Source organism: Mus caroli, chromosome 14, assembly GCF_900094665.2.
Source record: "Mus caroli chromosome 14, CAROLI_EIJ_v1.1, whole genome shotgun sequence".
In the NCBI taxonomy this organism is placed as follows: Eukaryota; Metazoa; Chordata; class Mammalia; order Rodentia; family Muridae; genus Mus; species Mus caroli.
In genome coordinates, this window is record NC_034583.1 from 24,742,682 (window position 1) to 24,766,256 (window position 23,575).

The 23,575-nt window shown below is 46.9% G+C and overlaps 1 protein-coding gene across 1 annotated transcript in view; it reads right to left on the minus strand.

Moving 5' to 3' along the window:
* Positions 1–23,575, minus strand: part of Chat (choline O-acetyltransferase) — a 61,528-nt gene that overhangs the window by 8,371 nt on the left and 29,582 nt on the right. Inside the window, exons 8-14 of the mRNA XM_021182415.2 lie at positions 17,345–17,514; positions 15,403–15,503; positions 14,507–14,635; positions 10,959–11,081; positions 9,122–9,263; positions 8,915–8,977; positions 2,404–2,541 (exon numbers count right to left, since the gene is read on the minus strand). Coding sequence (XP_021038074.1) covers positions 2,404–2,541; positions 8,915–8,977; positions 9,122–9,263; positions 10,959–11,081; positions 14,507–14,635; positions 15,403–15,503; positions 17,345–17,514 — 866 coding nt within the window. The remainder of the gene's footprint in view (positions 1–2,403; positions 2,542–8,914; positions 8,978–9,121; positions 9,264–10,958; positions 11,082–14,506; positions 14,636–15,402; positions 15,504–17,344; positions 17,515–23,575) is intronic.

Genomic DNA, 23,575 nt, shown 5'->3' on the forward strand with positions numbered 1-23,575 from the left:
TGTAGCCCTGGCTGTCCTGAAACTCACTCTGTAGACCAGGCTGGCCTCAAACTCAGAAATCCGCCTGCCTCTGCCTCCCAAGTGCCGGGATTAAAGGCGTGCGCCACCACTGCCCAGGGAGTTCCTGTATCTTAAGACCTCCATATTTGCTTCCTGTCCAGATCCCCTCATCAAGGACTTGACCAGATTGGATTGTGTTGGCATGAATGATTGGACATAGCTATAGTAATAATGATGGGCCCATTCAGGTGCAAGGTGTCTGGGGAGAGACCCCAACCCACTCCCTAGAGTGTACTTGGCCCTGCTTGTGGAGCTAGAAGCTTCCAAGGCGACTTGCTGCTCCGGCCTGAGTCAAGGCTTTCCTTCATCTAAGGGCCATTTGAAGCACTGTGGCAATCAGGCTAATTTACTAAATGGCACCCTGGTGGCACCCAACCATTAGATGGCTTCCCACAGGGAGTAATTTATGAACTGGAGGAAATCTGGCCGTCTTCTCTGTTGATTTCCCCCAGATCCTTAATTACTGTCAGTACTGCCTGGCTGGTCTGATTTCCTCCCCAAGGCCCGCCCACCCATGCACAATTACCCAGCACCCGGCACTTCCAATCCTGCTGTCACCTGGAATTGTGGTTAGTTGTCTAAGATGTTTTGAATTTAGAGGGCTAAGGCTTTGTGATCCGGATCACAGACCAAAAAAGTGTGTCTCTGAAAGCATCTAAGCCGTAAATGTCACTATACAGTGGGAAAGATACCACTAAACAACTCAGACCCCAAATTCATTTTATTAGATGATTTCAGGGATAAGTAGAAAGGATTGTTGAGCCAGTGTAGTGTGGGGCAGGGTCTGTTTTAATCCACAGGTTTCTGATGCTGTGCTCTTAGGCCTTCTGAAATGGCACTGGCCATTTTAATGGGGCAGAACAAGCCATTAGTCTTGCTAATAGAGTCACTGCATTGTCAGATAAATTTGCCGTGCAATGGCTGGAGGCCATGAAGCCATTCCAGAGCACTCTACGCCCATGGATGGTTTCCCGAAGAATTTATGTTGTAGTATTCTGATCTCATTTATTCATGTCTGCAAGCCCACTGCTGTAATGACAAAATTAAATTACTGAGTGGGCTTTTATCCTCAGACACAGCTTTGTCAGCCCCCTTCACCTCAGACGTCCAGTGGTTTGCAGATATGGTACCTTTATGGAGGTTGATGTAGTTACACGTCTCCTCCCTCCCCTGCAGTTTTCCACTTAAAAATGTCATCCTATCTGCGTGGCCATGGTCCTTAATACAATGGTATGTGTACAACACCAGTTAGGAAATCTCAGGTTGATAATTGATTTTCTGCCATTGGTGCCCTGGCCACTCATTACCATAATCCCCATGACCTAATTGAGGGATCCCCAAATCAGGCCTGCTAGGCTTCAGATCCCATGGTCCTCTACAGTGGGATACCCCCTCACATGCAGTAGATGGCAAGGCAGTACTGCGTGATAGTTAGAACCCCTAAATGGATGTGTTCCCAGCCTGTCTACCTTGGCTAAGGAAGCCTGTGGTCACTCCTGCTTAGAAGATGAGAGACTATCAATGTCCTGAACCTTTAGATCATTCTACTGAAGGGACAAACTCTTAAGAGGCAGAGCCTGGAGCTAGACAAGTGGCCCTGTGGTTGAAAGCGCTTGCCTCTCTTCCAGAGGACGCAAGTTCAATTCCCAGCACCTAGATTAGGTAGCCAGCTCACAACTGGCTGTAACTGTAGCTTCAGAGGATCCAACGCTCTCTGTGGCCTCTGAGGGTACCCGCAGACACATGGCACACACTCACATAGGCACATAGACAGGTACATTACAATCCCCAGCAACCACAAGGCAGCTCACAGTTGCATGCAACTTCAGTTTCAGGGGAGTTGATTCCCTCACACAGACGTACATACATACAGGCAAAACACGAAGGCACGTGAAATAAAAATAAATAAATTAGAAAGAAAAAAAAAGCCAGGTGGTAGGCTTGAGAGTGGAGAGGATTTAGTTGACTTCATTGTTGTATGGCACAGTGTGCTTGACAATAATAACTTAAATATTTCAAAGTAGTACAAAGGTTTTGAATGTTCTTTAAATGACTAAGCTGATAGATATGCCAGTGAGGTTGATTGGTCTATTACCTGTTACATGCAAATACCTCAGCACATATTGTATCCTGTAAGTATGTATAATTATTTTGCATAAATAATACATATTAAATACATGCAAATATGTGCATACATGTGCAGCATGTGTGTGTGTGTGTGTGTGTGTGTGTGTGTATGTGTGTGTGTGTTAAAAAAGAAGCAGAGACAAAGTCTAGTTCCAAGTCACTAATGGTTTTACTACAGGGCCTCCTGAGCCCCATCCACACATGCAGAGGCTGTACCTGGCTGGTGGAGAGAATAAACCGGTTGCTCATCAGGTATGTTTCATCCATGAACATCTCAGGTGGCTCTTTGCACAGGTCTCGGGCCAGCTCCCTCAGTGCCAGAAGATGGTTGTCAATGGCCATGCCGGTTATGGCCTGGGAGGCAGGAACACAGAAGGCAATGAGATGCATTCCTCAGTACCTCGCCTCCCCTTCTTGTCTCCTCCTCAAGACCAGTGTGACTCCAGTCACTCCTTGCTTAAACTGCTCTTGATAGACAATCTGTGTACAATCTGTGTGCGCATCTGCTCAGGTGCTCCTGGACTCTAGCATAGTGCTACACACACAGGGTGTGTCCAGAGAAGGCTGGGATCTACCTTAAGAGCGTGTGGATTAAAGGTTAGCGAGCCCAGCATCGACTGCACAGCTGCACCTGCAGGCTACACCAATGGAAGAGTGGCTGAGCCTGCCTTGCCTGGCACCAGCCTGCTCTGCCCAAAGGAGGCATGTGGGGGAGAAAGCTGGCTCATGTGTTGAGGCCAGGCATGGAGGAGGGGTGCCAAAACTGTCAGGTCTAGAATCACACCACAACTAATTTTTTAACCTTCCAGCACAAAGCAGGGACAGGGTTCGTCACCCAGTCGGGGCAATGTGTGGACTCACTTAAATTTGATTTGTAATCTTGGTAATTGAGTCAGAGCTGAGACAGCCAAACAGAAGCTCTGCTGATGATTTAAAGAAAGATGAAGGTGCTTGCTGAATAACATGGAGTTTCAGTTTTGGCTCTCTCTCTCTCTCTCTCTCTCTCTCTCTCTCTCTCTCTCTCTCTCTCTCTTTCTCTCTCATCATGGAGATAGTTAAACTTCCTATGGATGAGGCAGAAGAGAGAAAACTCCAGGATGTTAAGTGGAAAGGACTCTGGGACTAGAGTAGGGTCAGGGCATTGTTCTAAGCCTCTCCCCCTAGAGGCTGGGTGGATAGGGTCTACACTCTTTTGTTTGATTCTTCTTTGTACCTGTTCATATGGAACAATTGGGGAAGCTAGAGACTGGGACCAGGGTGAGAAAGTCTAGTGGGGGCTGTGGGGAACTGGGAGGATAGGGGTGGGGGGTTAGGGGAGATAGGCTACCTCTCCTAGCCTGCAGTATAAACCTTGTTACCATGAGAGTAATTAAGACTTTTGGGGTGTGTTATGTATGGTGGCCATTTAGTTATTACAGCCCCTCCTAGGAGGAAACCCCCCTTTCCCAGTGGACTTGGCTTGGGTTTACAGGGCACGTATTATCTTCTGACAGTCATTCTTCCTCAGCTGAGAGCAAATGCATAAAGATGATGCAGACGCTTCTCCCCGAAGGCATCTAATTATAGTCAGAGAAAGACAAGTTATAAAACTTGAGCTAACTCTATTCTTAATTAATGTATGTAAGGTGGTGCTAGAGATAGAACAGAGGGTCCCACCCATGCTAAATGCATGCTCTACCATAGCTTAACTTTTATTTGTCCTACTGGGACAGAGAAGAGGTACTAGGAGCCCTCTCCAGAAGCGGACATGCTTTGTTTCTCTGGTGACCTCTATTTATCCTTTCCTTTGTGAAGGTCCACAGAGGAAGATGCTCTGTAAGCAACCTGCCCCCCTGCTCTTAACAATCCAATATATGCAGAGGAATCAAATGTACAGAGTACAAGGACTCTGGCCTTAGTCCCCATCTAGGACCTGGAGGAGCTACTGCATACCTGATGCTGCTACCCAATGGGCAGCAGATAGGCAGAGGTCTGTGTTCATAGTGTAGTAGGGCAGGTAGTTTCACCATGTGAACTGCTTGTAACTATAATAAAGGCTGGGAGTGTTGAGAGCAGCCCAGACAAGCATGCCTTCCCACTGGGAGTTCCTCTCCTTACTATCTCTATCAAATACATTCTCGCACCTTGGAAGGTTGTCTTGTTCTCTGTCTCTTTCCCCTGGTCTCGTGGCTAACTGGGCTCTGGTCTCACCTACCGGCTGTCTTCCTCTCTGTCCTCTCTACTGCCGATTCCTGACTCAGTTGCTTTTGTCCAGTAAACATGAATAACAGAAAAAAATCCCATGTGATGCTTCAGAGGATGTTTCTCCAAAAAGAAAGTTCGTCGCTTTAAATTTGTTAGTACAAAGTTAGACAAAGTTCAGTGTCGAGTATTCCCATGTTTATAGTTTAAAGCCCAAAGAAGCCAGTGGCTTATGTCATCTTGAGAGAGCTGTCTCCCACTATACAGGGCAAGGCCCTCTAGCTACTCTCTTGACATTAGGTTCATTGCTCTGAATTTATGCTTAAGAGTGCTGTGACTGCATTTTCCAGACTTACTTACAAACTTCCTGTTATAAGAAATAAAGCATTCTCTTCTGCTTCCTCTACCGTTAACCTTCCCAGGGGAGTCATATTTCAACTCCTTGTTGCTTGAGCAACAGATAGTGCTTATAGAATGTCATCTTGTAGACACCCACAGCTGGGTCTTCTAGCATATTATGATTAGATTTCTCTTCCTTCCTCCCTCCCTCCATTCCTCTACCTATCCTTTCTCTCTTTTCTACTGAGGATGAAACCCAGGACCTATCACATGCTAGGCAAGTGATACCAACTTAGCTATGTTCCCAGACATAGATTTCTTTTCTCATTAAACCTTTTGTTCTCCCTTGAATTGACAATCACTAAGTTGTGTTCGTCTATGTATCTACTTCTAACTAGTTCTTAAATGCAGGCCTCATTTCAGTCTCCTCTCACTCATTCCTTCTTTATGTACTAATTGCTCTCTAGATCTACTAAATAGCTGTCATCTTACAGTTCCATTCAGTGTCATCTGGGGAGTCTTTCTACTTCATTTTTGTGTGTGCTGAGTCTTTCACGTTATTTATTTATTTAATCTTTCATTTTCATGCTTTGGTGACATGCAGCCTTTAACAGTTTTATAAGAAAGACTATTTAGTAAGTAAAAAGTGTAAATCTCTTCTGTTTAAAATATCTTTACTCTGTCTTTAAATCTGTTGATAGTTTAGCTAGGTATGGAAGATGTGTTGGAGATCATTTTCCCTTAGAATCTGAAGGCACTGCTCACTATCATCTACCTCCTGATGATGCTATTGAGAAACCAATTATGTTTTTATTTATGATCTTTGTCTTTCTTTTTCCTCGGAGAAACTTAGGATTTCTCTTTGTTTATAGGGCCATGAAATTTCCTTCACATAAATATTTCCTATTATGTAAGATGGTGAATTCCCTCAATATAGAAGCATTTTCTGTGGTTCTGAAGTTTGTTTTGTTCTGTGCTGGGGATAGTACCCAGGGATCTATGCCTGTTAGGCAAGCTCTCTGTCATTGAACTATCCACAGCCTTTGATATTTTTCTTGAATTATTTTTGTTGTCTACTCTCCAATTTCTCTTTTTAAGCAACTATCATTTGGGATACTGCTCACCTGAACTAAGCCACCTTACCTTTCTTATATTTCACCTCTGTTTTGTTGGTGTTTAAAGTAGGTTACCTCATATTATCTCCCAATACTTTCATTGACATTTTCTGCTACACTGTACCCTAGAGCTATCTTTATTTATTGATAATATTTTTAGAGTTTTCCGTTCTTATTTATGGAATAAAAATTTTGAAAATTTGTGGGATGGTGGACCATACCAGGAAACTTGATAAGGTTGAGTGGGTTCAGAGACCCTAGCACCCAGGCACCCACCTGAGATGGTAGTCATCTCTCTGCTCCTTACTAGATTCCTGGCCCAGAACACATGATACTCCTTCTTGAAAAAGGTATTTCATCTCTGGTCTACCCAGAGGAGGTGGTATGCACCCATTTTTGATGATGAACAGTCAGTAAATGGTATGGATAAGCATGGATTGTCTTTTTTTTTATCAAGGCAGAGCTACACTCTGTAAGTCTCCTGAAGAAAGCTCCACGCTCTCAAACAATTGCAACTAAGCTAAAGACAATCTCTGATGAGCTAAGCTGGAGTTCCCCATGCCCCTAGCCCTGGGCTTCTCAGTCCACAGACCCAACTCTGTTTCCAACTCCCCACAGCCCAGTGGAGTCTGGATGTCCAGGAGTTTGCAACCCCTGGCCCTAGGCTCCTCATCACAGATCCATGGACCACCAACCCTCCATTCCCGACTCTTCTGCGTGGTTTCAAGCAGTGACTGGATGCTTGCCCAGGAGTCAGGGAACTCTAGCTTCATTCTCCCTCATCTTAAGCTGTTTTCCCACCCCCTGAGAGCTGTATTGGTGCTTCCCTCAAGCCCAACACCCGACAGTGAGTGTAGAGTAAATGCAGTCTAGTGTGTCTTCCCAGCTGCATTTCCACACCCCAGCAGTGAGGCAAACTCAGAACCACAAAAGAATCATATCTCAAAAGTTACTAGTCGATGACATTTACTAAGAGGCTAAGCTTTTAATAAGTGATCAGGTCATTGAATGTGAAGGCCCCTATAAGAGAGACCACATGGCTTCCAGCTTTTCTGCCTTCTACCTTGGCCACATGAGCATCACACATCCTCCTGGAGGATGCAGCAGCCCCACACTGGAGTAACAGACAACCCAGTTCTTCTGCTCCCCAGTCCTTTGCAAGGTGCACACACCGAGCTGCTCTTCCTATCAGATACATCATATTCACAAGACTCTTGCCTTTACAACCTGCTGCTCTCTCCTTGGTTTTCCTCCCCTTTCTTAATCCTTCACACCTCAAGTTAAAGACTGTTTCCTCTGGGAAGGCTTCTCAGCTTTTCAAAGCAGAGGAAGAAGCTTGCCCTGCCATGTTCTCTGTAACTTCCTAGGACTCTTCTCCATGTGGGTCTGACATAACTTTGAAGCGACTCTATTCTGACTCCTTGTTAAATACCTACTGATAGTGCATAGGGATGCCAAATTTTGTTTCCTGTGTATAGATAGCACTTGGCCTAGCATGAAGCAGGGGGGAAATTAATTGACTACAGAGCAGGCACTTACTGTAGTTTGGATTTGAAATGTCTCCAAAGACTCATGCATGAGAAGTTGTGGAAATTTTAAGAGAGCCCAGTGGAAGGTCTTCCTATCATGATAGGTGTGCCCTTGAGGTGGATCATGGTATCCCAGACCCTCCTCATCTTCTTTCCTTTTTTCTTTGTCATACAAGGGAATGGTTTTGTTTAATCATGTGCTCCCTCCTACAGTGTGCCTTTCCACTAGCCTGGAAGCCCTGGAAGCCACCAACAATGGACTGAAGGCCCTGAAACTGTGAGCCAAAATATGCTGTTTCCTTCTCCGTGCTGATTGGCTGATTGTCTCCATTATTTCCTTCTCTGTGCTGATTGGTTGTTTGTCTCCATTATTTCCTTCTCTATGCTGATTGGCTGTCTCCATTATTTCCTTCTCTGTGCTGATTGGCTGATTGTCTCCGTTATTCACTTCCCTGTGCTGATGGCTTGATTCATCTCCCCTTGTTTGCTAGAGTGGTAGCAAAGCTGACTAAGAGCTTTTTGAGATGAAGTCTCACTCAGATCCCACACTCACCTTGAACTTGTGATCCTCCTGCCTCGTGCTCCTGAGTACTTGGAGTATGGGTCTGAGCTATCATGCCTGGTTAATACAGTGTTTAAACAGAGCAAACATAGCTATTGAGATGAATCAGGGACCGAGTTAGAGGAAAGTCTACACTGATGAATTCTAAAGCCCAGAAATATGTTGGAATTGCTCTCAAGTATATACAAAATAATCTGCTCAATCCTTCTCATCGATTTTTGTCATCCTTCTGCTTGTTTTTGAGTGATCTGTAATTAACACATTGATCACTAGCTCAAGCTCCCTCTTGTTTGCATGCAAATAATAGCTTTGCAATATTAAAAAATAAATTATTCCCTCAAACTAGAGAAATAGTCCTCATACAATTTTGATTTCACTATTAATTTTCAGTAAAGACCTTCAGTCTACAGGCAGCATAAATGAACATATAGGAAACAGGAGGGAAAATCAGCCCCAGGTGATAATAAATTCTGAGTCCCTTCCAGTGTGCCAGGGAACAAGCCACCAATATTCATCAGGCTGCCCCCACCCCCCAATCTGATGGTTCCTATAAATATTGTAAAGTACCATATACATTGTGAGCTATTACTATTGTTATGGTATGTCAACAGGTTTCAAGCACCGCTTACTGTCCTGTAGTGGAACCTGGGGAAGGCAGGGAGGGTGTGTTACCTATGATGAAAAGACCCTGCCCAGTGGAACCTGCCTATCATCAATCCCAGCCGCTTGAGAGACCGAGGTAAGAGAATCACATATTAAAGGCCAACCAGGGCCACATAGTGAATTCAAGGCCATTCTGGGCAACTTGATGAGACTCTGTTTCAAAATAAAAAAGTTAAAAAAAAAAAAAAGGACTCCCCAAATAGCTTAGTGCTACAGCACTTGCCTAGCATGTGCAAAAGCCTGGATTAATCCCAGTGCCATAAAAATAAATAAAAACGGGACATGGTAGCCTTGCCGAGTCACTGAGCAGTTGGTGCTACTGAGGAACGGCCACTCACCATGACTGTGTACTCAGTTTGGGCCTGGATGGCTCTCTGCAGCAGCTGCAGTTTCTCAGAAGCCTGTGAACAAAGAAGAGGTTCAGCCCTGGACGGCAGATGCAGCCAGGGAGTCCGTGTGCGTGGAACAAAGTGCACCGTGGCCCATGGTGGCCTCCCTGGCCTCCCTGGCCTCCCTGTGGCCCCTTAAGGCAGAGCGGGGCTTACCAGCACGGCAGCCTTGTGGTCAGTCATGGCTTGCACAAAAGCCAGAGCCTCAGGAGTGGCCGATCTGATGTTGTCCACCCGACCTTCCTGGAAGCGGCGGATGGATGCACTCTCATAGGTGGGCACCAGCCTCTGGTAAAGTCTGAACAAGATAAAAGATGGATGGCAAGCAGTAATTTGTTCTCAGGGAGTCATAAATCCTGAAAGAGAAATAGCTCCAGCAGGCTTTATTTTCATAGCTCTGACATGACGTGGCACGGTATTTCATTTTAATGTTAATAGAATTCTAGAGGAGAATTCCAGAGATGAATGCTGGGAAGTCTTTGATGTGAAGAACCATGTACACTTCTATACACTGGGGACACTGCGTTGACATAAAATGAAGAGGTGACTGGTCTTAAACAAAACAAAATAAAACAAAACAAAACAAAACACCACCACCAATCTGTAGGGAAATCTGGAATTTTCTGTGAGACCTAATGAGTGTTGATTAATATCTCAGGGTCAGATGAGTGCAGTTTTTCACCCACACCTTTCATGGAAGCCTGCTTGACTTTGAATGGTTCAGCCATGACCTCCGGTCAAAGTCAGTAAGTATGGTGAGTGTGGTCAGATGCCCAGGCTCACCAGGGCATCGAGGTGTATCTCATGGGAAAAACTGTGTCTGGAATCCTCACACGTAGTTTTAGCTTCCTGACCACTCTAGCAGAGCTCATGCCGGTGTCTAGAAAGCCTTTCTCCCTCTGCATGGGAACCAAGTAAACAGCCCTGGGTTTGCATCCCTGACTGGCAGAATCCCTAATCCTCATCACTCAGTAACATCCATGGGGTTGACTATGAGGAAGAAGAAAGACCACAGAACTGAGACTAATGGGAACCCAGAGTCATAGAGCAAGGTGTGGCCCCACATCTGTCTCTATAGGAGATACACTTTTGTCAGTCAGTTTAATATCATAGGGTGACAACAGAGCTTAAGATAGTTGCTTCTGGTAAGAGAGTATCTCCAGACAGACCTCTGAGAGGTGGCCCTTCAGTTAGAGGTGACAGGTGAGAAGGCAAATTTGCGGCTTAGGTGAAGACCTAGAGGTCAAAAAGTTTATAGGATGGTCCCAAAGCACAAGGGTGGACCCCGGGAGTACCAAGCAGCAAAGTGGCAGAGGCTGATTTGCATATGCCCAAGGCCATTCTTCATGAAGACAGGACCATAGAGAGGAGACAAGCAGGAGCAGCCGTCTCTGGGGCCTATGCCACAACTGGCCAAGCAGAGGTTGCTCCTAGCTTCTGAGGGACTGATGGTAGTAGTCAGGAGGGCAGGCGGCAAATTTGAGAGAAAATTGGAGAACTGATATGGGAGTATATGGATAAATAAAGAAAAGATCAAGAGGGATCCTCTGGTCTTTGAACAGGCTAACCTGGGGGGGAGGGGACCATTGTTTCCATGTCTTGAACAAGGCTAGGAAGACCAGGAAGGTGTGGGTCACACCACAGGGACTCTGATGAGTGGAGGAAATCAGGTAAAGAGCAGTCCCTACAAGTTCATGGCCTTCCTAACCCAACCGACTCTCCTTAGCTCTGCAAGACAGTCCCCGTGAGTCCCAGATTCCAGGACCATTGCTCAGGCAGTCCCTCATTTGTGACACCTTTCTTTTGCTTCTGGACTTTGATTCCGATTTGAAACCTAGCTCAGATGATAACATCTCCTTGCAGCTGGCTTTGGTCATCCTCCAGCCCTTTGCCCCCACCCTGAAAGCCACACCTCCCTCCAGGATACGTCTAGACTCTAAAGCATCTCATCTAATAGTCCACCTGTGCCCAGGCTTATCTTGCCTTTGCTCACCTGTAGTAAGCCAGCTGGAGGGCCACCTGGATGAAGCCATCAGGACTGCATTTCTGCTTCTTAATAAATGTTTTCCCATAGTTGTCAAACTTATAAACAATGAAATCCAGATTCTTTACGATTCTGTGGAAGAGAAAGAAGATACTCTGCATGCAAGATAAAACCCCTATATACACAGAACCCAGCCATGTTTTCTGATCCTAGTCTGTGTCCTAGGTCCATTATCATCCAGAAATACCCCAGGGTGTCAGAGATGTACCCTCACCTATGCAAGTGGCAGAAGGCACATAGGAACTGGGGCTCATCTAGGAAGGTGAGCCCATCCCCTTCTAGGGAGAGGTGGGCCTGGGTGCAGCAGCGAAGTGGGAGGAACATGCAAATGATACATTTATATGGGCAGAGTAAGCCTCGTCCACACACAGACTCCTACCTGCTAGCTGTCTACAAAGCAGGAGTGGAAAAGACCATTTATATAACCTGTGTAGGGACTGTGTGTGGTCCAGTGTCCCTGTGGATGCCCAACTGTCCTAACAGCTAATTTCTCAGCCAGCTGTCATCCAGTCTCTCCTTGCTGTGCTCTGGGGCAGAAAGACTTCGGATATGACAGACTGTCTCAGTAGCTCCAGCGAGGACTGGAACTTTATTCACGTGTTTTACTTGTTAACAGATGCCCTGTTTTATCTATTCAATTGATTCTCCTTAGCTCTGCAAGGCAGCCCCATGTGAGTCCCAGACCCCTAGACCAGAGCTCAGGCAGCCCCCCATTTGTGACACCTTCCTTCTGCTTCTAGGCTTTGATTCCTATTTGAAACCCAGCTCTGATGGTAACATCTTTGCACAGCTGGCTTTAGTTATCCTCTAACCCTCTGCCCTGCCCCTGAAAGCCACACCTCCCTCCAGGATACTTATAGACTCTAAAGCATCCCATCTGACAGTTCACTTGGGCGTGCCTCCCAGGATATCACTATCATTATCAGAGAGTATCAGGAAACTTCCCTGTGTCTACACAGAAATGCCTGTGCTACCCTTGTATTGGCCAGTATTCTCTTATAATGGGTTTGATACCTAGTGGGGGGTGGGGGAGGGAAGCATTGCCAGCAAGGTGTGTGTCAATGGCTCAGCCAGATGTAAGCACAGCTGCTAGAGGAGTAACCTGATCCACCTCACACTGTCCCTGTCACTCGCCTTAATTGGGTCCTTTTGCCTCACATGAGCTATATAAGGAGTTATGCAGATGCTTGGGACAGGATTGGACATAGTACTACCGGAGGATCCAGCAATACCTCTCCTGGGCATATATCCAGAAGATGTCCCAACCGGTAAAAAGGACACATGCTCCACTATGTTCATAGCAGCCCTATTTATAATAGCCAGAAGCTGGAAAGAACCCAGATGTCCCTCAACAGAGGAATGGATACAGAAATTATGGTACATTTACACAATGGAGTACTACTCAGCTATTAAAAAGAATGAATTTATGAAATTCCTAGCCAAATGGATGGACCTGGAGGGCATCATCTTGAGTGAGGTAACACAATCACAAAAGAACTCACACAATATGTATTCACTGATAAGTGGATATTAGCCCAAAACTTAGGATACCCAAGATATAAGATACAATTTGCTAAACGCATGAAACTCAAGAAGAATGAAGACCAAAGTGTGGACACTGTGCACCTTCTTAGAATTGGGAACAAAACACCCAGGGAAGGAGTTACAGAGACAAAGTTCGTAGCTGTGATGAAAGGATGGACCATTTAGAGACTGCCGTATCCAGGNATCCATCCCATAATCAGCTTCTAAACGCTGACACCATTGCATACACTAGCAAGATTTTGCTGAAAGGACCCAAATATAGCTGTCTCTTGTGAGACGATGCCGGGGCCTAGCAAACACAGGAGTGGATGTTCACAGTCAGCTATTGGATGTATCACAGGGCTCCCAATGGAGAAGCTAGAGAAAGTACCCAAGGAGCTAAAGGGATCTGCAACCCTATTGTTGGAACAACATGATGTACTAACCAGAACCCCGGAGCTCTTGTCTCTAGCTGCATATGTATCGAAATATGGCCTAGTCAGCCATCAATGGAAAGAGAGGCCCATTGGACTTGCAAACTTTATATGCCCCAATATAGGGGAATGCCAGGGCCAAAAGAATGGGAATGGGTGGGTAGGGAAGTGGGGGGCGCTATGGGGGACTTTTGGGATAGCATTGGAAATGTAATTGAGGAAAATATGTAATAAAAATATTAAAAATCAAAAAAAATCAAAAAAAAAAGACCCCCCTACCTTTTGACAGACTCCTTGGGCACATTTCTTTATCACCATGGCCACTCAGAAAGCCCCCTCTCCAGACTCTGCTCACCTCGTGCCCCACCCCCCCCATGCATGCCCCAGGTAACACCTCATGCCCCATTAGGGAGAAACTGGGGGACACAGGAGCACCCAAGTTCCTGAGAATAAGCAGACCCATCAGCTATTTCTCTCTGTCTCCCTCTTCTGGCAGCGCACTCACCGTGGACCCCCACCATGAAAGATAAGAGGTCAACAACATTCCATGGAAACCCAGAGATGTCTTCCTCTTTCACTAAAGCCAGGCTGCCTCCACAGCAGCTCCAAGCGAGGAGTGTCTCCATCCCAGGTTTCCCAGCCTGGCCACACTGTGCCCTGGCCACCTGTGCTACCCCCATGGACTTCTTACTGGCTCCCCAACAGCTCCTAAGCAGGAGGAATGGGCAGGGCAGGCTCTTCTCAGCATGGCTCAGCTTTTCTCTTAGGTTCCAATTCTAGCTATCTTTTCATTTGCTGTGTTCATACCATCCTGGATTTTATAAACCTACAGAGGCTTAAAAAAGCTGTTGTCCTGACTCTTCCCTTGCTCACTGTCCAGGCAGAGTTCAATCCCTTGTCTATCTGCAGGTTTGAGTCTCCATGCCTCTTTGGTTTGGGCATTTCATGGCTTTGTACATGGCTTGATCTGCTTCTTCTGCTAGAGTATGGAGGATAAACCTGGGGCCCATTCATTTCTGAGGTCCCAGTGGTTTACCACAGACCTGGAGCACAGACGATAGAGTTTGATGATTGAGTAAATGGGCATTCTCACCCAGAGACCGACAAAGACAATGCCCGGCTAGCCCTTCTGCCTCTGTCCGCTATTGCCAGAACCAGCTCCTCCCCTGGGAAAAAGGCCCCCTTGTCAAGTTGCAGTGTAAACTCAAGCAAATTGAAATAGCTTGGATTCAAATGACCTATTCAAAGCAGTTGTTTATTACTCCCTCAAAGCAGGGAATCCATTCCCAGCCTTGAATCTGCTTAGTCAGGTGAAACACACAGGGAAAAAATAGCTTCAGGTTTGCATTTTATGAAAATGGTAGACATTCGAGCAAGGTTATTTCCTGAGAGCCATAACTCCTCTTTAGTTTGACTACTTTCACCATGAGGGATGAGAATGGGTGGAGCCTGGAGGGGAGCAGAGTCCTAGGGGCCTTTGGCATCTTCCAGGTTGCTTCAGCAGCTATAGGGGGTGGGGGAGTATAGGGTTTCCCTCACCTTTGAAGTTTCTCTGCTGAGGAGGCGAGATGGCCTTGAGTTTCTGGGGAACATTTCCACCTCAGCCTTCTGGGGGCAGGGAGTTCACTCACTGAGTCAGCTCGGACGAGCTTTTTGTTGCCTGTCATCCTGCAGACGCAAAGGAACAACCTCCTGAGACCCTACAGCCAAGGGCTGTGGGCAGCACAGCTTTCCTGTGCAAGCATCTTAGCTGCTGCTGTGCACAGCCCCTGAAATTTAGTGTGCCCGACCCGCCCACTGAGCAGATAAACCAAACTCCCTCTGTGACAGAACCAGGATCCGAGCCACTTCCACCTGACTCTAACGGGTGTCATTTGCGTTCACTCGTTCTAGTGTTCAGCCATGTTTGCCCTGTCCTTATGAGAGAGTTGGTAATGTGGTAGCAGGCTGAGTTGTTGTGTCTCCAAAGGCTGGTTCGTGTCTCTGTCATGCCAATGACTTTTGTGGAAGAGATTGTGAACCTACATCCACGAAGAGTGTGAGCAAAACTGCAAAAGCTAGAAGGAATGTGGTGTGCTAAGGGATAGACAAGCAGGGCTTAGCAGCATAGAAGTTGGGGATCTGGCCTCTGATGGAGGAGACCTCCCTCTGCACTTGGCTACCAGGTACCTGGCACTGTCTCGGGGCCAAGAGAAAAGATTGATCTAAGCTCTCTGGATCAACGCTTGGATCCCCCCACTTCTCCTTGTCTGCCCCGAGTTTCCTGCCCAGCCTGCACCTCCATCTGTGGCTCATAACACTCATTTTGCAGTCTTTGCACTCGATTCTTTCCAAATTTCATCTTTGGCTCAGCCATTTTCTGGACTGACACTCCAGTTCCTCCTGGCTCGGCATGGCAGCCTTCTGAGGTCTTTCTCTGCTCTGCCCAGACTCACATATGTTTCAGCAGGTGCTCCGTGCACTGCACCAGGACGATGCCATCAAAAGGGGAGTGCTCACACACCACACCGCAGGTGCCATCTCGGCCCACCACAAACTGCAACAGAGAAGAGGCGGGTGAGCTGACCCTGGGTGGGCCTGGGTTAGGACCCCCTGACCTCTTGGGGGCATTTCTCCTCCAAGGCTACCAAGGACTGTTGATTCCTAACAAGGATGATGCTGTAGGTACCCAACAGTATGGAAGCCTCGAGGAAGTTCTTCCTACAGGGCTTTAGGCAGAGAAAGGGCAGCCCAAGTTCCCTGCTGCAGCAGCGCAGGGTTCTTAGTGAGCTCATACTGTCTGGTGCACAGCCTATAGGCCTGAGTGTGTGCTCAGTCCTGTTTGTCCTTTATTGCATGCACAGCAGACACCATCCTCCAGTGCTTTCAGCAACCATTTGCCTAATAGACCGACTCTGCTCCTATTGGCCACCACTGAGTTTAGCCCCAAGATCTAGATGAGTGTCCATCCCAGAGCAGCTGCCGGTAATTGTGTTGCATAAATGAATAAAATGTAACGATGTGATTTGCTGGTAAGGAGATTTTTAAGGAGAAAGAGCAGGTTCTTTGGTGGGAAAGGTATGGGGGGGCGTGCTCTATTCAACAGCCAACAGATCTCAGTCTGCTGACCGAGGAGATAGCCATCCACCAGAGCCTTCGAAACCCTGGACCCGAGGATTCATTTAAACCAGCCCAGTAAAGCAGCTCACAGAATTGAGATGAAAGGACCCACAGACACTGTAGAGGTACCTTAGGTCCCTTTGCGTAGTTTTACAAAGACTATGTCGAGCTTACCTGGGAAAGAAATATTCTCAAGGCTCAAAAGTATTAAGAGAAAATAATGGGACTCTTGAATAATGACTCTTGAACTGTACCCCACATGAAGTAGGGTACTCTGGAGTTCCTCACACTGTTTCCCCTTGGTAAATGAACAAACAAATGAACAAAGGAATGAGCGCTTATGGTGTTTGCTGAGAGGACCACAGCACACACATGCCTTCCTCCAGTCTTAGCTATCTGTGCCAGACACCGGAATCTCAATGGATCTCAATGATCCAGCCAACAAGCAATCACACACCCACAGAGCGTCTCTGAGTATACATCGTTCCCCGACTCTTTCCCTCCATCAGCAATCTGTCTTTCCATGGGGAGACTCATCTTCTATCCCCTGAAGCTCAGGTCCATGACACCTCAGTAGTGCCCCTGGCTCACCTGGGGAACCTGCAATCACACCCTATGGGCACCTTTTTGTCCCTGTCACATAAAGGGAGGAAAATAGGTCTTTGAAAAACTGTACTCAACGCTCACTCTGCTCTGTGTCTCGTACATCCATTATATAATTTCATTCCAACACTGCTCTATGAAAGATTCCAAGCCATTAGCGGCACTGTGGAGGCTAAACAGCCAGCCCAGCAGCAGCAGAACGCATCAGGAATAACAGGATCACCATGCAAACCAACAAAGAAGATAGCCCAGCAAATGCAGGGATGGGGCGAGGAGAAAAGGAGACAAGGTTGGAAAATGCTTATGGAGGTAGGCTGGCCCAACCCAGAGAGATGGCTAACTTGCTTTTATACAGTCACTGTGAGAGTGTGGTGCATTGTAAACGAACAAGACTGTATTAGGTATTTGGCAGGTTGCAGGGTTTGCAGGGGGATTGAGGTTTGCAAGGAATGGCTAACCTAGAGCAAGAGTGTTTTCCTCTAAGCCAACATAAAATATTTTCATGATGCATGTGAATGAAAAGCTATAGATTATTTGATTGTTCATTGGGATGTATTTATCAGATGCTGGACTGCCCTGCTTCTTTTGGCGTGTTGAAATGGTCCAGCCAGGGGGTGGACATTCAGAAAAGCTGGAAAGGTGATGCAGGGGCAGGGCCATCCACAGGGCACTTACCTGCAGGGACTTGTCATACCAACGATTCGCTCCATTCAAGCTGCAGCCTCCACCGTGAAGGAGCTGGAGGGCCCTGTGTGTGTCACTGAGGTCTCCAGTGCCTGGACCATCCAGGCATACCAGGCAGATGCAGCGCTCGATCATGTCCAGGGAGTCCCGGTTGGTGGAGTCTGTAGGACAGGTGAGTGTGGCTTCAGTCTGTACCTACAGGTACTTCAGGGGTACCTACAGAGTGTCACAAGCTGCCAGCAGCCTGCCAGCCTTGTCAGGGCCATGCAGTCAGCTGTCCTGTCCTAGCCTCTGCTCTACCCAGTGGTCACGAATGTTGGCTCCTAGCAGTGGCCAGAGCTTCACCCAGTGTGGGGCCACTGGTTCTGCCTGCCCACATGAAGGGGGATGCTTCAGGCCTCAGTCTTGTTCAGGCTCCCGCACTCCTGTCCAACAGCACCCTCACTCTGGCACAGACATTACCATGTCTGTGCACACTGATCACTGACTCTGACTTTTTCCAAATACTTAAATTTGTTCCTGGGATTTTTAAATTAGGCAACTTCACAGGAGAATTTGAAGGAAAGGTATTGCTTGCCCTCCGTCACCCCCAGGGGTTGTTGGTTCAGAGTCGGAGTTGCAGGGGAAGGGAAGACTACAGCTGATGCTGTAACGTAATAAGCTGTCTGGGACTGGTTCAGGCACATAGACCTCACTTATCAGGACAGAGAGGTGAGAAGCCACTAGATGTGCAAAACACATATCACTGGAGAGTGTACAGCTTATTCTTACAGAAAGCCTCAAATATACCCCAAGAGACTGACAAGCCTACCCAGCAGGTGGGACCCAGCGTGGGCACCTGCTGCCACCTCTGCTATTTCTGTCTTCTGTACAGGTGACTTTCTTGGGGTAGTGTGTGTTTTCCACCACACCGCCCTGGTCATGGGTGTTAGTAACCCATCCTTTGCTTTAAAGTTCATCAGAATGTCAAGTCCATCATAAGCCAAAACCTCATAGCTTTGATCTAAAATCCCAAGGAGATGCTTCAAGACCCAGAGGAGAGGGCTGAGCTTGGACTGGGTGGAGCCAAATGCTGTGACAGAATGGAGACACCCTGTAGCCTCTGGGCCACGGTGAGAGTGCCCTATGTATGGGCAGTGTGGGATGTGGTATCAGGCATCACCATGCACTGCCTCGCAGCGATTGCTGCCTGTATCCACAGCCTCCCCGCGCCCTCAGAGGACCCTGCATTTAGCCTTGCACGTGGACTAAGGGTTAAAGCTACAACTTTCAGCCTCCTCTTGCTAGAAGTGAGCGAACATCTAAATTCTCCCAATAAAATCTAGAGGCAAGAAAACCAAGTGCCTGTTCTCCCCAGCATGCCTCTTATCTCTCTAACCTGAAGACAGCCGTGAGACTTAGCCTTGCACTGTGTGCTCTGTGGCAGGGGGAGGAGGTAGGCAGTGGGGGTGGGGAGGAGGATGGGGCGGGGTTGGACGTTCACTGTCTTCGGAGCACAGGGAGGGTATGCTGGGTCAGATCCTCCTCTTTACTTCCAGGAAGCCCCTCCCACCTTCCTCCACACTCTACAGCTCCTGCACACAGGGCTGTGTCACCCTTCCATATGCCTGCCGTTTTCTGTACACAGTGTGTGTGACCCTGCTGTAATTCTAGGTCCTCAAAGTGGTTGTCATGCAGCCTCCCAGGTCTGGGTACTTTTCCATGTCTATGCACTCTTTGAAGAAAAGACTTCCATTTAATGTGGGCAAAGAAGAGTATCCATATTAGTAACAGATTGCAGGGTACTTTTCTCAGCCTGGCCCAGATGGGAGTGAGATCTGCGGCCAGGTAAGAGATAGGCCTGCAGCAGCTCAGCAGCCTTGTAGGAATGGTCAAAGCCCCACAAAGGACCAGAATCTATGGCCCGTTGCTCATAAGCCTAGTGGAGAGGTAGGAGGAGGGGTAGCCTGGGAACTGGATAGAGTTCATCTTTACTATAGAGTTCATCTTTACTTTCCACACTCCATCCTCCTCTTTTCCCTGGCACGCATCCATGAGGATAGCCATGGCACTAAGCTTTGTGTGGTGCGCCGTGCTAAGGGTCTCTTTAGCTTCCCAGTAGAGACAGTGCCTTCAGAACATGGGGAAAGTATACTTGATCAGTCCTGTGTCAGATCCACATAGTCAGAGAGAGGGGGAAAGCATCCAGGAGGTAATAGCCAGGATGGTGGGTGGGCTGGAAGCAAACTCCAGCCACGTGGGTGGAGCTTAGGGATAAACTTCTTGTCCTCCAGCTTAAGGGTGAAGGTTATAGGATTTTGGTGAGGCCAGATGACCACAGTGATGTGAGGTTACTGCCCAGCTGAGCACCTGTCATGTGTCAGGTGTCACTTTAGGCATGTGTGCTACAATAGGAGACTGGCAACAGTCTCACATCCCACTTGAAGAAACAAGAAAATAAATAACCAGACTGTAGGACATTTCCGAGACCTTACTTAAACATGGGGTTTGATAATAATTGCCCAGTGACTGGAGAAGGCTGGATTTGTTTCAGACATTCAACCCCAAGCCCAGGTTGGGAGCAGACCACCAAGAAGGTCAGACTCGGGAATGAGGAGTCCTCCCTGCAAGAAGATCAGGGCCAAGGTATGTGCTTGGAGTAGAGCCAAGGATGCCTCGGCACATGGGAAGAATAAGATCATGCTGGCTGGTGAGGGGCCACGGGCAACTAGAATGCTATAGATCGTTGCCCTCCTGGCCATTTCTTGGGGAATACTAAAAGCCTGGCTTTGTGTCTTCCTTAACCAGGATTTCTTAGAAATAAGCCCAAAGCAGTGTGGGATAGGCAGGCTGCAGCACTCCAGGAAGCCCATAGCTAGCTCATCCCACTAGGGAGGAAGCTGCTGCAAGCCTGATCCCACCTCTGGAAGGGAGAGGGAAGGCTGGGGACACCCCTCCCAGCTGCAGAGCACAGCACGGGCTTGCGGCTCTCCATGCTAGTGGCTTGACCTCCTTCAGACAGAGAAAGATCCCTGAGGAGGGGCTGAGGCCTTACGATCAAATGCTGGCTGTGTCTGGCCCAGAAGCTCAGAACCACTCACCAGGAATCAGGCCCTGGCTCATTAGGCAAACTGAAATGGGGGCAGGACAGGAGAGCCGGGATGCCAGGTGGCCTTGCAAATGATCTCCCTGAATGCAAGTGCTGATCCGTCAAATACTGACAAGTTTATTGTGAAAGGCAGGAAATGAAGCACATGCAAACTCATTTACTGTGAGTGAGGCCCAAGTCTAATGGAAACACTAGGTGGTGGGATGGAGGCTTGTGGAAGGGGTCGTTTGTCTCTCGTGACCTCTGCATAGAGCACACCAGGAGGGGTTTGCTTAATGCAGTGAATCAATCTCCCTCAAGAAGCCCCTACTTGCTCATGAGAGGTGGAACTTGCATAGTAAGGAATCTCTTCTGACGATCACACTCAGGGGCTCACAGCTTTGGTGCTGTGGAAATTCCAGAGGCCTGGAGGTTAGGAGCTTCCAGATTTACTCAGATGTGTAAAGATACAACATGTATCTCAGGCCTCTGCCTTAGAAGGGTCAGACTCTCAGGTCCTGCTCTCTAACAGGCACGCACACCTGTTCACAGCCCTGCCTAGGACTCCTGCCTTCTCTGGTGTACATCACATAATGGCACAAATCACATTTCCATCCGTGGAGATGAGGTCAGGAAGTCTGAGAGACATGGGGCTTCTAATCACTTACCATGTCCATTATAACAACCTTCCTTCCTAAAACAGTGGATTATATCTTCTTTTGGGAGATAAAATTTCCATCAGACACTTGATATTTTCCCCTAATCTACGGCCTCGGAGAGGTGATCTTTATCATCCCAGCTCTCAAGGGCTGAGACGGTAACAAAAGTATGTCTTTATCAATGAAGCCTGTCTCTTTTGAATTAGAACCAATTTGAATTGAGTTTTAAAATCTCCTTTAAATCTTTCAAGAGGGAGAGTCTCATCTTCCAGGAAAACGGACTGGGTTTTGTTTTTTCCCCATCCCTCTCACTGGATATCGTAGATAAATATTGTATTTAAAACAAACATAGGAAGGCTTTGGAAGATAGAAAGAGGAAAGCCTCCCAGACAGGAATCTCACAACCTAAAAAGCAGCGTTGTGATAGGTCCTTTGAGTGTGTTGGGCTGACCTGTACTCCATGCAAATCCCTTATTAAAGATCTAACCTCCGTTACGACTGAATCTTGAGAAGGAACTATTGGAATGATAACCGGGATTAATTGAAGCCATAGCAGGGGCTGTAATCCACTGACAAGACTGCTCTCTATACGGAGACGCAGCAGTGACACTGACACAGAGACAAGGCCTTTTAAACACACATTGGGAAGGCAGAAGATTGCAACCAAGAGCAGGGGGAACCATCCTTCTGATGCTTTGATTCTATACTCTGGGGTCCTATAAGTCAGAAAGTCACTCTCGAGTCACCTAGTCTGTTGGGTTTTTGTTACGGCATCTTAAATCAACCGACACAGAGAGAGTTCCCCCTTCCTTTTTTATCTAACACAGTTAACATCTGGATTAGAAGAAATGAGAAACATGAAAACACAAATGGGAACACTCACATAAAAGGACAAAGTTCCTACTCAGACCTGCTTTCTCTATCCACAGCAAAATAGAGCACTCTTGGATAAGCAGGGTGTAGTGGCAACTCCCTTTGAATCCCAGCACATGGGAGACAGATGTAGGTATTTCTCTGTGAATTTGAGGCCAGCCAGAGCTACATAAGAGAGAGACTTTGTCCCCCCCAAAAGTAAAGCAAACCAAACAACAACAAAACAAAGCAAACTCACAAACACGCACAGAAAAGAAAGAGAACTCTTAGATAATAGCCTTTCTACTTCAGCCACATGTCAACAGGAATGATGGACAAGTACCCAACTCTCTATACACCCATAATCTATCAGTTCTGCCCCCTGCTGCCACCTCAAGGCCAGCAGAGAACCTGGTGTGCTATCACTGATCTGTACTGAGGCACCTCCACCTCTGAGGATAGAGACGCCATGGTTTCTCATGAAAGCTGGGACTTCCAGCTCCACTAAATGGTGACCACTCCACCCTACCATCTTTCACATGGCACCCACAGGAAGCATGTAGAGACCCTGAACCCTCATTTAACAGTAATAAGGACCCAACCAGAGTGCTGACAGAATGAAGGACTTGGATTTCTGCCTTCACCTAGACGCAATGAGGTAACACCTCTCCCATCACCTGCTGCATCAGTAGCATAGTGAGACAATTGAATCAGAAGGTTTACAGAACACCAGGGCCCCATAACACATGTCACTCAAGTCCCAGTAGAAACCAGTCACCACATCAAGACATGGAAAAGTTTGGCCTGAGCAGGGTCAAGGACATGTTCAAATTATGTGACATACGTTTTTATATCCAGTAATCATGAAGTGTATCAACAAGCAAATTTGAACATGTTTGAAAAGACACAAACAAACAAACAAACAAAGAAAAAAGCAGAATGTAAACAGAATATAAACACATAGCATCAGCATATATAGCATCCGCATATAAACAGAAACTCCAAAAAAGGATGTAAAGAACCAAATAAAACATTTAGAAGTAAATATATAATGCCAGTAAATATAAAAGTATAAAATCAGTAGTTGGATTCAAGAGCAGAATGCAAGAGGCAGAGGAGAGATAGGGAACTTGAAGATGGAATAACATCAGAAAGGCAAGAGAGGGAAAGAATGAACAGCACCTATAAAACCTGCAACATAGAAGATGTAAATTATGTCATCCAACTCCCAGAAGAAGGAGAAGAAGAGCAGAACAGGAAGTACTCAGAGGAACAACAGCTAAAACTCCCAGAGTTAGTAAAAATCTTCGATCTAAAGATTAAAGAGACTTGAAACCCTAAATAGAGTAAGTTGAAAGACATCCACACCAACATATATCGTATTAGATTGATGAAGACCAACAACAGAGTCAGGTACTGGACGTAGTAGCAGAAACGGCACTGTCTGTGGAGAAAAGTAGTGAGAGCAGCAGTGACTTCCTCCTAGACCCTGTGGGGCTGGATGGAAGGAGAAGTGGGAAGACAGAATTTACCAAACAGAAACCCTTTAACAGGGAGGAGAAGTCAAAGCATTTCAAAAAGTGAGAGACAGGCACAATTCACTGGTGCTTGCCTTTGATTCTGGACTAGGGTAGAGAATTTATC